Genomic DNA, 13155 nt, shown 5'->3' on the forward strand with positions numbered 1-13155 from the left:
AAAAAAAAAAAAAAAAAAAAAAAAAACATTGTCTAATTCCCTCATAGTTGGTTAAGTATCTAGATACATTCTTTGTAGACTACCTCCAATATGCATACTTAAAATTTTTAAAAATATTTGTCTAATGCCGTTCTTCCCTGGTATACTGGCCAGAAGGTCTCTATGCTAGATCCCTAACGCATACCTGACACATAATAGCCAATACATGTATTAACCTAGAATTCAGGTGTGTAGCCAGCTAGTTTAGTATTATTGCAGAATTGCTTCTACAACAAGCACATAAATAAGAGATAATTATTACTATGGTAAAGTATAATAAAAGCATTTTGACAAAAGATGTATTAAGCCTGTTATGTACCATAGACCCTGAATTTCTAATATTCTTTCTGTTGCACTGTGGTTGAAGACAGTACTCTTTGAGATACAACATTGTCTTAATAGTTCTTGTTATTGTAATTTTAAAGGGAGCCAAATTTTATTTTTGTTTTCTAGGTAATATAAGCAAGGAAAATTGTGTTCTGAGAAGTTCACTGGTTGGCCTAATATGTGGTGTTGTATATCCCAGTGCTTTGGCTTTTTCTAAAAATGGACGCCTGGCAGTCAAGTAAGTCTCTCTGTTTATTCTTTTTTTCCTTTCTTTTAGCATTCCTTCTTATTTTTAAGCTAATAAACTTTTTATTCTTTGGATATCTATGATATAGTCAAATATAAAAATAGTCATTTGCTTTTCCACATAGCTAACATTTAATCTTTCACTATCTACATAATAGATTTATGATAGAAATTTCAATCATCAGTTTAGGAGAAAACAGTGAACTTTTAATAGAGTGTATATCCAGGAGAATGATTAACTCTTTTTCTTTCATTTTTAGGTATCATACAGTTCCACTACCACAGAAAGGAAGGGTTTTACTTCATTGGTTCTTGCTTTGTCACAACAACATAAAAAGAGTGCTAGTTCCAGTAGTGTTTGTGGCAGCATCTGGAGTGCTTAGTGGTCTACAGCACTATGCAATATTTAAAAAAAACTGTGATAAAACTGCACATGAAGATTAAAGAATGGGTGCTAACTCAGCAGTATATATTTTATATAATGAAGATTCAGGCATTGCTGAAAGAGTTAAGAACTATTTGTCCTTTTGCATGTTCTATAGCAAATAATAAATATTTAGTAAATCAGTAAATACAAATGCTAGGCAAATGTAAGTTTCATCTTTCTTTCCTCATTGTATGTAAAAATGGGGTTAGGACCTCAGGACTGATCTGTGCAGTCATACATTCATTCATGAAACATTTACTTCATACCTGCTATGTTTCAAGCACTGTATTACATGTAATGAGAAATGGTCCTTACCTGGAAACAATTCTCAGTTAGAAGAGGAATACAAAATGTTAACATATAATATCAGAGGGTTTGAGAGATAAACACATGATTTGAGGGTTCTGAGGATGTGGCTATTAAGTACTTAGAAGGAAAAGTTATGGGAAAAGTAACGTGATGTTACTTCTGAGAGAGGTGGAAGCTCACAAGAAAGCAGAATAAGGAAACACAGCCCATTACTCTACTCTGAACTGTGTATACTAACTAGTTTCTTATTGTTTACAAATTGTCTTCACTGTGCAGTTTAAAGAGCATTTATTGCATATGTATTTTCTATGTAATAAGATAAGCACCAAAGGTATAAAAACTCAGTTCCTGCCTTCAAGAAGATTAAATTCTAAAAGATTTCAAAACACATTTCCTTGGAGTCTGCTGAGATGTTTCTGAGTTACACATTTATCTTAGTTCGCTTAGGAAATACAGTTTACAGAACTGCTCCTTCTTGTCTTAGCCACATATAAGGGGCAAAATAAAAACGTGTAATCTAAGAAATACAGTAAGGTTGACCTTTGTTTACCTTTACTGCCATCTGAAAGCTGATTTCTGCCTTAGTGACTACAAATTATCTTTGTGTCATTTTCAAAAAGTGGCAAAAGACTTGATATTTTTTCCTTGGCTTTGGAAAGCAGTACTTGCCCAAGTGACTATTGGAACTGTAAAAGAAAAAATCAGGGAAACCTTGGTCTTCTGGACTCAAGCCCAGAAGTAAAACTAATTGAACAGTAGTGAAGAAAGCAAGGTTCTAAAGGCAAAACTGCATATGAGAAAGGTATAGCCTGGAACACTGACGGTTCAAGTCCTGTTTCACTACTTACCAAAAGATGACTGAAAAACCTTTTACCTCTCTGGCACCTCATCTTCCTCATCTGTAAAATGAGTATTAAAAATTACCTCATTGTGTTCTAAGAATTGAATTAGTTAAATATACAAATCCAGAGTGTTAAAATCATAGGAAGACTGTGTGTTAGCTGCTTAGTGCATTTGGGCTGCCGAACAAAACACCATAGACTTGAGCCAGGGATTTAGCTCAGTGGTTCCACCACCTGCCTTTGTAAGCAAGCACAAGGTCTTGAGTTTGATCCCTGGTACCAAAAAAGAACCATAGACTTACAAGATTTTTTTTTTTAATGTAAATTTATTGTTCACAGTTCTAGAGGCTGAGAAGCCCAAGATCAAGACATCTGCAAATCTGATGTCTCTTGAGGGCCTGATTTCTGAGTCATAGAAGTGTCTTTTTATTATATGCTATATGGTGGAAGGTGCAAAAGAATTCTCAGAGGAAATAATCTCATTCATGAGGACTTTGCCCTCTTGACCTAATTATCTCCCAGTGGCCCTACATCTTATTACCATCACTTTAAGGGTTATGAATTCAAAGTAAGAATTTTGTGGAGGCACAGACCATAGAAGCTATCACAATTACTGTGATTGTTGCTGTTACTACATACCAAACATCATGAGCCTTTCCTAGCCTGTAGTTACCAGTGTGGCATTTTTATAGGGAAAATTACAAAGAAGCACAGGGACATGATTTCACAGGTATATTTTCATTTGAATAAATGTGTATTTATTCATCCAATATTGATTCAGTATCTATTTTGAAGACACCAAATACCATATCTTGTGTAAGTAACCATTTACCTCTCTGTGTTTTTTTATATTAATAACCACTTTATAGTGTGGTTATAAAGATAAAGATATATGGCAGACTAAACCAACAGCACATCAAAAAGATTATATACACTATGATCAACTGGGATTTATCCCAAGAAAGTAAGGATAGTTTGGTGTACATAAATCAATAAACATGATACCCCACAACCACTGAGTAAAGCACAAAACTGTATTATCTCAATAAAAGCTATTGGATAAAATTCAACTTTTCTTAATGATATAAACTCTGAACAAATTAGATATAAAAGGGACATACTTCAACAAAGTAAAGGCCATAGGCCAGGGATTTAGCTCCAGTTCCACCACCTGCCTTGCAAGTACAAAGCCCTGAGTTCAGTCACCAGTATAAAAAAGTTGAAAAAAAAAAAAGCCATGTATGGCGAAAGCCACAGTTCATATCATAGTTAATGGAGAAAAGCTTGCATCTTTGTTCCAAGAGCAATCGGACAAGAAAAAAGTAAAGTGTGTACAAATTGAAAGGGTGGGAAATAATTTGTCCTTGTTTGCCAGAAATAGGATCATATACTAAAAAAGCTGAAGATGTCCATCAAAAACTGTTGATACAAATAAATTCTTTATATGTACAGGATACAAAATCAACATAGAAAAATCAATAGTCTCTTTATATACCAATAGTGATCTAACTCAAAAAGGAAACAAGAGAGCAATCTCATTTACAGTTGCTACCAAAATGTCTAGTGATACATTTAACCAAGGTGAAAGACATCTACAATGAAATTATTTTTTAAAAAAGATGAGAAAAATTGAAGATCACCAAATAGAGACAACACCGTTAAATGTCCACATTATGCAAAGTGATTTACAAACTCAATATAATCTACCAAAATACTAAGGACATTCTTTATAGAACTTTTTTAAACCTTAAAATGTGTATGAAAGAAAAAAATCTTTACATAGTCAAAGTAGCAAGAGCTAAAAAAAGCTGGAGGAACCATGCTACACAACTTCAAAATATACTACATAACATAGTAATACATAAAACAGAAAAACAGATCACTGTATATACACAAGAGATCCCTAAAATAAAGCCACTATTTATAGCCAACCAATTTTTTGACAAAAGTACCAAAATTATATAATAGAGAAAGGACAGTTTCATCAGTAAAAGGTGTTGGGAAAACTGGATATCCATAAACAGAAAAACGACAATAAGTCCCTATTTTCCAACATATACAAAAATCAATTCAAAGTGAATTAGTGACCAGAAGCCCTGAAACTACTAGAAGAAAGCACAGGGGGAACACTAGGACACTGATAATGGACAAAGATTTTTTTTGGATAAGACCTCAAAATCACAGGTGACAAAGGCAAAAATTGACAAATGGGATTACATCAAACTAAAAGGTACTCCACAGTAAAGGAAACAAAAAGTGGACAACCTGCAGAATGGGGGGGAAAAATTGCAAAGTATTCATCTGACAGATTAATATCCAGAAGGTAGACAGGAACTTCATAAAACAACAGATTAGTGATCCCAGAACTAAATCCTTATGTTAATTGTCATATGATTTTTAACAAGGGTGTTAAAACTAGCCAATGAAATAAGGGGCTGGGGTAGAGCGAGGAAATAAAAGGATAATCTCTTCAGCAAATTAGGTTGGAAAACTAGATATTTATATGTGAAAGAATGAATTTGGGCCGTTACCTTAAGTCATATATTTAAAATAAGTAAATCAAAATGGAGTAAACATACAAGAACCAAAAGTACTACAAGAAACACAAGGGGAAATCTTCAGGACATTTGATTTGTTAATGATTTTTCAGATATGACACCAAAGTGTAGACAGCACAATCAAAAATAAATGGGAAACAATCAAAAAATGGGCACCTGAAATGAACACACATTTCTCAGAAAGAGAAGTAGAAATACCAAATAAACATGTAAAAAATGTTCAACATCACTGGTCATTCAAGAAATGTAAATTAAAACACTGATATTTCACCTCATCCCAGAAAGGATGGCTGCTATCATGAAATCAACCAGTAACAAATGCTGGTGAAGATATGGAGGGGAAAGGAACCCTTCTCCACTATTGGTGGGAGTGTAATCCGGTGCAATCACTGTGGAAATCAGTATGGAGATACCTCAAAGAACTAGGATTAGAGGTTCCATTTGACCCAGCTATTTCTCTGCTTGGTATCTTCCCCAAAAAATTAAAAGAATCATACAACAGCAATATATGTGAACCCATGTTCCTAGCAGCACAGTTTGTAATAGCTAAAACTTGGAAACAGCCCAACAGCCCATCAACTGGAGAATGGATAAAGAAAACATGGTTTTCTTTGGCTTTTTTATATAAAGAGTACTACTCAGCCATAAAGCATGAGAAACTAGAGACATTTATAGCTAAATGGATGCACATTGAAGTCATACTCAAGTGAAATAAATAGGACATGTGTGTAAATACTGAATAGTTTCTCTGGTGTGACACACTGAAAGTTTAAATAAAGATCAAAATGTATAATAGCTAATGTGAAATAAGAAAAGGTCCAAAGGGGAAGGGGAAATGGGAGGTATAGGGGAAAGGAATAAATATGAGAAAAGGAAAAAATGGAAACAAAATCTTTGTAAATAAGGAAGAGTGGAGGGGATGAAGGGAGAGCAGGGGAATGGGGAAAAAATAAGAACCAAGATATATTATGTAATGGTACAAATTCCCAATAATGAATGTCATCATGTTATATATCTAAAATGTACCAATAAAATTAATGAATAATGGGCCAGGGATTTAGCTCAGTGGTGTCATGCCTGCCTCACAAGCACAGGGACTCGCGCTCAATCCCTGGTACAAAACAAAACAAAAAAGAACAAAATATATAATTAAACAAATAAATAGGACAGTGGCATAGCCCCTTCCTGGCAAGCACAAGGCCCTGAGTTTGATTCCTGGTGCCAAAAAAAAGGACTAAGATTTAAAATTTTTATGCTTTAAAAGAAAGAACTGAAAAGCAACACAAAGGATTTTAGAAAGTAATTTCAAATTATATGCATCATTTTTAGTTAGTATCTGGAATATATAAAGAATTTATATACATCAACAAATGAAAAGAACCTGACTAAAATTATATATATATATAGGCAAAGGACTTAATAAGTGTTTTTCCAGAGAAGATATACCAACAGGCAATGAGCACATCACTAGCATCACTAATAATTAGAAAAACACAAATCAAAAGCACAGAGTTCTCACCTTGGATCCATCAGGATGGCCACTATCAAAAGAATAAAGAATGACAAGTATTGGAGAAGATGCAAACAAGTTGAAACTTTTTGCAGTATTTCTAGGACTGTAGAATAGTGCCACCATTATGGAAAAGAGAATGGTGTCTTGTTAAAAATTAGAAATACCACATGATCCAGCAATCTCACTTCTGAGTATATTTCCAAAAGAATTCAAAGCAGGATGTTGAAGAGACATTTTTACAACTTCTTTTTTTTTTCCAGCTTTAATTGAGTTTATTGGTACATTTTAGGGATGCAGTACAGTTACATTCATTGTTGGGATCTTGTACCTCTACATGACAGGACTTGATTCTCATTTTTTCCCCTTACCCCTGCCCTCCCTTCACCCCCTCCTCTCCTCCCCATCTACAACCACTTTATTTCCATCTTTTCATTATCTCACATTTTTTTCTTTTCCCTTATTACCCTTCACCTACCCATCCCACCTTCCCTACACCTTTAGCTCCTTTCTTCCCATTTCTCAATGTCAGTAATCTTATTAGGATCTTATGTATTATTGCAGTTTATTCACACCAGAGAAACTATTCGGTATTTACACATGTGTGCCTTATTTATTTCACTTAGGAGTATATCTTCAATATGTATCCATTTTCCTATGAATGAATCTATTTTCTCATTCTTTATGGCTGAGTAATATTCCATTTTATAGAAAAACCACATCTTCTTTATCCAGTTTCCAACTGATAGGGAAATAGGCTGTTTCCAAGTTTTAGCTATTACAAACTGTGCCACTATAAACATGGGTGCGCATACTTCTCTGTGATATGATTCTTTTAGTTCTTTTGGAAAGATACCCAGCAGAGGGATGGCTAGGTCAAATGGAACCTCCAGTCCGAGCTCTTTGAGGTATCTCCATATTGATTTCCATAATGGTTGCACCAGTGTGCACTTCCACCAACAATGGAGAAGGGTTCCTTTCTCCCCACAACCCCGCCAACATTTGTTATTGTGTAATTTCTTGATAGCAGACATTCTTTGTGGGGTGAGGTGGAATCTCAGTGTTGTTTTCATCTGCATCTCTGGAATGATCAGTGCTGTGGAACATTTTTTCATATATTTACTTGGTGCTTTTACTTCTTTGTCTGAGAAATGTCTGTTCATTTCAGATGCCCATTTTTGAATGGGGTCTTTATATTTTGGGGGGGCTGGTTGTTTTGAGTTCTTTATATATTCTTGATAATAGTCCTTTGTCTGAGGAACAGCTGGTAAAAAATTTTTCCCACATCGTAGGTTGTCTCTTAGTTCTGTTGATGGTTTCTTTTGAAGTACAGAAGCTTTTTAATAAGATGAGATCCTAGTTGTTGATTCTATCTGCTAGTTCCCATGCTACTGAGGATTCGTTCATAAAGTCTTTTCCTATGCCAATGTCTTCTAGAGTTCTGCCTAACTTACCTTCCAGCAAGTTTAATGTTTCTATTTTAATTGTACAACTTCTTTATCACAGCATTATTCGCAATAGCCAACAGATGGAAGCAGCCCAAATATCCTTCATTACATGAATGAATAAATAAAAAATATATATATATACAGTGGAATGTTATGATGTACCCTTAAGAAGAACACCTTGCCACATGCTACCACATTAAAATTGTTAAAAGAATAAGAAGGAAATATTTAGAACAATTTAACTCAGGAACTTAGAGAACTTAGATGAAAATGACATTTCATTTGCCTTGGGAGCTCTTAAAAAGTTCACTTAAAAAAACACAAATAACTAGAATAGCCATGTATCTATTATAAGTATTAAATTTGTAATTAAAATCTTCCCCACCATAAAACTCCAAGCACAAAAGTCTTCACTAGTGAAATCTACCAAACATTTAAGGAATAAATAATACCAATATGATAAACTTCTTCCAAAAATAATTTCAAGAGAAAGGAACACTTGCCAATTCATTTAATTCCAGAGCTATCCCAATATCAAAGCCAGATAAAGGTATTGTAAGAAAAGAAACAACAGCCCAATATTTTCCCTGAACATAGATCCAAAAAGTTAATAAAATTTGACCATATCAAAACCATATAAATATACATTGTATATATTATAGTACTTCATAACTGAGATTTACTCAAGAAATACAAAATTGACCTAATATTGAAAAATTCAATGTAATTCACTGTATTAACAGATAAACAAAAAACAAACCACCTCAAAAATTTTTAAAAAGGCAATTCACAAAGTACAACTTATAAATAATAACATACATAATATTGAACAACTGAGTGATTTCCCTCTAAGGTCAGGAACAAGCAAGAATGTCTATTCTCATTGCCTCTAATTCAACACTGAAGGGGATTCTAGGCAGTGCAATAAGGGGCTGAGGGTGGAGCTGGGAAATAAAAGGGATCCAGACTGGAAAAGACAAAAACTTCCTTTATTTGCTTAAAACATCCTATTTAATTTAGCAAGGTTGTAGGTTACAATTTTTTGAAAAATAAATCATAATTCTCTCTTTTTTTGGTACTGGGGATTGAACTCAGGACCCTTGAGTTTGTGAGGCAGGCAGCAGAACCACTGAGCTAGATCCCCAGCCCATAATTCTCTATATAAGTAGTTAACAATTGGGCCGATATAGACACTTAATTTGTTATTGGGTTGAAATTGTTTATAATATTCCCTCTCTACCTTATTACTTACCTGTAGAAGATGTATTCTTATGTTCTCTTTACATCCAAAAGGATAGTTTTATTTCTCCTTCCTTTAATAAATCTACCAGAAATTTTATAAATACTTTCAAAGAAAAATATTTGGATTTTTTTCTCTATTTTTCTGTTTTGTTTGATTTCTGCTCCCCTATTTTTTCCATTTTTGTTTTGTTTAATTTTATTTTTTCCTTTTCTTTTTTTCTTTTAATATTGATTTGATTGTTTTTGCCTTTAGGTCCAGGGCACAGGCCTTATTCTTGGGTAAAGATTTTACTTCTATGATGTGGCTTTTCTGTGGTTTAGTGGAATGCCAAAATTTTTCATTCTGTTTCTATAAACTGGAAATATTTAAGTTCACATAGCTCTTGAAATATCACTTCAGCTTTTCCAGTTTTTTTAAACTGTTGCTGCCTACTATATCTTCCATGCATGAGAAGCTAGTGTCAGCCAAGATTTGCAGAAATTATCTAGAGATTTTTGATCCTCTTCTCCTCCCTGTGACTCCTTTTTTCTAGGTCCCTGCCTTTCAATTCGCAGTTTTTCTAACATCCTCAAACTTCAACCTTTGATTTCACTTAAGAGTATAACCTCAATATGCATCCATTTTCCTATAAATGACTCTAATTTATCGTTCTTTATGGCTGAGTAGTATTCCATTTTATAGAAAAAAAACACATCTTTATCTAGTTTCCAATTGATGGGCAAATGGGTTGTTTTCAAGTTTTAGCTATTACAACTGTGCCGCTATAAACATGGGTGTGCATATATCACTGTGGTATGATTCTTCTCATTCTTTTGGAAAGATACCCAGCAGAGGGATGACTGGGTAAAATGGAACCTCTAATCCTAGTTCTTTGAGGAATCTCCATATTGATTTCCATAGTGGTTACACCAGTCTACACTCCCAACAACAATGGAGAAGGATTCCTTTCTCCCCATAACCCCACCAACATTTGTTGTTCATTGATTTTTTGATAGCAGCCATTCTTTCTGGGGTGAGGTGAATTCTCAGTGTTGTTTATCATCTGCATCGCTCAAATGACCAGTGATGTCAAACATTTTTTAATATTTTTACTTGATGCTTTTACTTCTTTGTCTGAGAAATGTCTGTTCATTTCAGATGCCCATTTTTGAATTGGGTCTTTATATTTTGGGGGGGTGCTGATTGTTTTGAGTTCTTTATATATTCTAGATAGTAGTCCTTTGTCTGAGGAGCAGCTGGTAAATTTTTTTCCCCACATTGTAGGTTAATGGTTTCTTTTGCAGTGCAGAAGCTTTTTAATAAGATGAGATCCCAGTTATTGATTCTTTGTGCTAGTTCTCATCCTACTGAGTATTTGTTCATAAAGTCTTTTCCTATGCATATTGAGGTTATACTCTTAAGTGAAATAAATAAGTCACACGTGTAAATATGTGTAAATTCTCTGATGTGAATAACTATAATTGTAAATAGGATCCTAATGGTATAATTGACAATGTATAATAGGAAGAAAAGGCCTAAAGGTGTGGGGGAAGTGGGAAGGGTAGGGGAAAGGAAATAAGGGAAAAGAAAAAAATGAGAAAATGAATAAATGGAAATAGTTTTTGTAAGTGGGGAAGGGGTGTGAAGGGAGGGCAGGGGTTTTGGGAAAAATGAGAACGAAGACCTGTCTCGTAAAGGTACAAGATCCCAATGGTGAATGTAACTGTACTGTATACCTAAAATGTACCAATAAACTCAATGAGGAAAAAAATACTTGAACCTCTGAACTTTTTTCCACGCCCCCACAAAGTTAGAGTGTGGAAAAAGGGAAAAAAAAAAAAAAAAAAAAAAACGAGTGTATGTGATCTTATCCAGCATTTACCACTTCTTTCAAGAAGTATATCTTCCTGGGCCGAGCAGAGTACATGCTCAGCATACACAAGACCCTGGGTTCAATCTGCAGCCCTGCTAAAAAGAGAAAGGAATTATGTCCTGTTTGGCATTTGCATGCTTTTGATTTCTTTCCAGTGTGTTTTAAGAATCTTATTGTCCAGAGTTTAACACTGTTAATAATAGCAAGATCTGTACAATACGAGCTACTCTGTCATTTTCAGAAGCTGAAAGTCCCTCTTGTTCTTTAACATCTTGGAAATACATGAAATCTTTCTCTATCAAATACTATCAGGAGATTCAGTTAACATTGACGTCATTTCCATTTAGGTCAGAGCTACACCCCAGAGTATTTTTTTGCCACACAGTATTGTATACATAGTCCAGGTGAGAGATAGCAGGCTAAGGCAGTAATAATGAAGGTAGTGATGAATGGTCATATCCTACTTTCTCTGATGATTAGCTACTTTAGTGCCAGTGTCTCGTTAGGAAGTTCAGACAGACTATACAAAACTATTCTTTCATTATTTCTCAAAGCTTTTATAAAATCAAAACAAGTGCATTCATTTTTAGAAACAGAAAGAATGTACTCCAACAAATTATTGTCTACTACTTCCAAAAAAAAGCTTATATTTAGCTGATACAAGCATCATAAGCATTGCAGACTTTTAGCTACATTTCCATCCCTCTTCTATTTATAACCTAAGTTCAAATAAATTCTTTAAAATAAGAAATTTCCATAGATGCTATGTGGAGAATGGCTGAAAGGAAGACAAAACTGAGACTAAATAGTTACCCCCAGTGCCTAGATGAGATATAATTGGTATAAAAGATATTTAGAAGAAATTTAAACAGAAGGTCAAGACTGACTGACCTACAGGGAGTAATGCAGAAGCACTCACACAAATGATGGACAATGCTGCCGAGTCCTAGAAAGAAAACAGTAGAGGGCTTAATACGAGAAAGAGAAACATATTTGATTTTCCAACTATTAAGTATATAATGTTTTTTAAATTTAGAGACCTACCCAGGTCCGGTGACACAGGCCTGTAATCCCAGCACTTGGGAGGCTGAGGCAGGAGGATTGCTGTGAGTTCTAGGCTAGCCTGGACTACAAACAAGTTCAAGACCAGCCTGAACTCCACAGTGAGACACTGTGTCAAAAAAATAAAAAAATAAAAGAAAGAGACATCTATCTCAACTGTAGTGCTGCCTCCTTTTTTGACAGTATCATATGAATCTTAATAAAGTACAATTATGACTATGTCCTTTCCATTTTTTAATAACTAATGTCTCCCTACAAATAAAGAAAATGAAAAGGAGCAGATTCTTAACCTGGCATTGAAGGTATTCCATACTCTGGCTTTGTTCTGTTTTTTGTTTTTTACCCTTTCAACCTTATTTACCAGTTGGTGGTTTTAAAATTTCTACATAATTAAGAAGTATGCACATGGGCCAGGGATTTAGCTCAATGGCACCACACCTGCCTCATCTCACAAGCACAAGGTCATGAGTTTGATGCCCAGTACCCAAAAGAAGAAGAAGTATACACAGGTATAGAGAAGCCCTAGCACAATTCAATTCAAGCCAACCTATAGAACAAAATATTATGACATGAAAATTTGCTTTAAAGTTGGAGATGGAAGGTAATATATATGAAAGGAAGACTAGGAAGTTTCCCATTTTTACATTTTCATGAAAACAAATCTTAGGAATAAGTTCATAAACTACAATTATAGACTTCCCTGGCACTAGAGAGTCTAATGATCAAGTAACCCTAAGATAGATAAAGAACAATAAAACACTTTATCAGTTCCTCAAAACTTTTGGAGGAAAAAACATCTGTGATGTGTTATGATCAAGTTTTACTTACTATATTTACTTGTGTATTTATTGCCAGTTTTTACATTCTAACAGAGCTTAGATGTACCTTGTAAATCAGCACTGTCCACTAGAAATGTAATGCAAGCCACATATGGTATGTAGAACATTTTCTAGTAGTCATACCTAAAAAGCAAGAAGAAATATATTAATTTTAATAATACATTTGACTTAACCAAGTACATTTTAAACTATTATTATTTCAATATGTAATATAAAATTTTTGTATTAAATCCTCCAAATCCGATGTGTATTTTATAGAGCAATGCCTTGGTTCACAAGCACTTCTGTTTGCAAACAATTTGGTTTGTCCTCATTCACAAGGTCTGCATTAGATGATGAACATGACCAAGGTCATCTTCAACACTATGACAAAGTTGTGGCTTCCTCTAGTTGAGGTCACAGTCACAGACAGACCTGTACATTCCTGCTGTGCTTTTTTTTTTTTTTTTTTTT

The 13155-nt window shown here is 34.3% G+C and overlaps 1 protein-coding gene and 1 long non-coding RNA gene across 4 annotated transcripts in view; one reads left to right on the plus strand and one right to left on the minus strand.

Moving 5' to 3' along the window:
• Tmem126b (transmembrane protein 126B) overlaps window positions 1-2450 on the plus strand; it is an 8759-nt gene extending 6309 nt beyond the window's left edge. For both annotated transcript variants that reach the window (XM_010633768.3, XM_010633769.3), the window contains exons 4-5: window positions 493-604; window positions 873-2450. In XM_010633768.3, the coding sequence (XP_010632070.1) occupies window positions 493-604; window positions 873-1056 (296 nt within the window). In that variant the 3' untranslated portion in view covers window positions 1057-2450. The remainder of the gene's footprint in view (window positions 1-492; window positions 605-872) is intronic.
• The window catches only part of LOC109118346, a 24717-nt gene that overhangs the window by 4963 nt on the left and 6599 nt on the right, over window positions 1-13155 (minus strand). Inside the window, exons 2-4 of one of the 2 annotated variants that reach the window (XR_004517452.1) lie at window positions 12749-12825; window positions 11693-11747; window positions 2197-2247 (exon numbers count right to left, since the gene is read on the minus strand). This is a non-coding gene — a long non-coding RNA (uncharacterized LOC109118346). Of the gene's footprint in view, window positions 1-2196; window positions 2248-10801; window positions 10894-11692; window positions 11748-12748; window positions 12826-13155 lie in introns of those variants that run through there. The other variant, XR_002025669.2, reaches the window with a different exon arrangement.

The sequence above is a fragment of the Fukomys damarensis genome, unplaced genomic scaffold (assembly GCF_012274545.1).
Source record: "Fukomys damarensis isolate Sample0158 unplaced genomic scaffold, DMR_v1.0_HiC HiC_scaffold_16, whole genome shotgun sequence".
NCBI classification, from domain to species: Eukaryota; Metazoa; Chordata; class Mammalia; order Rodentia; family Bathyergidae; genus Fukomys; species Fukomys damarensis.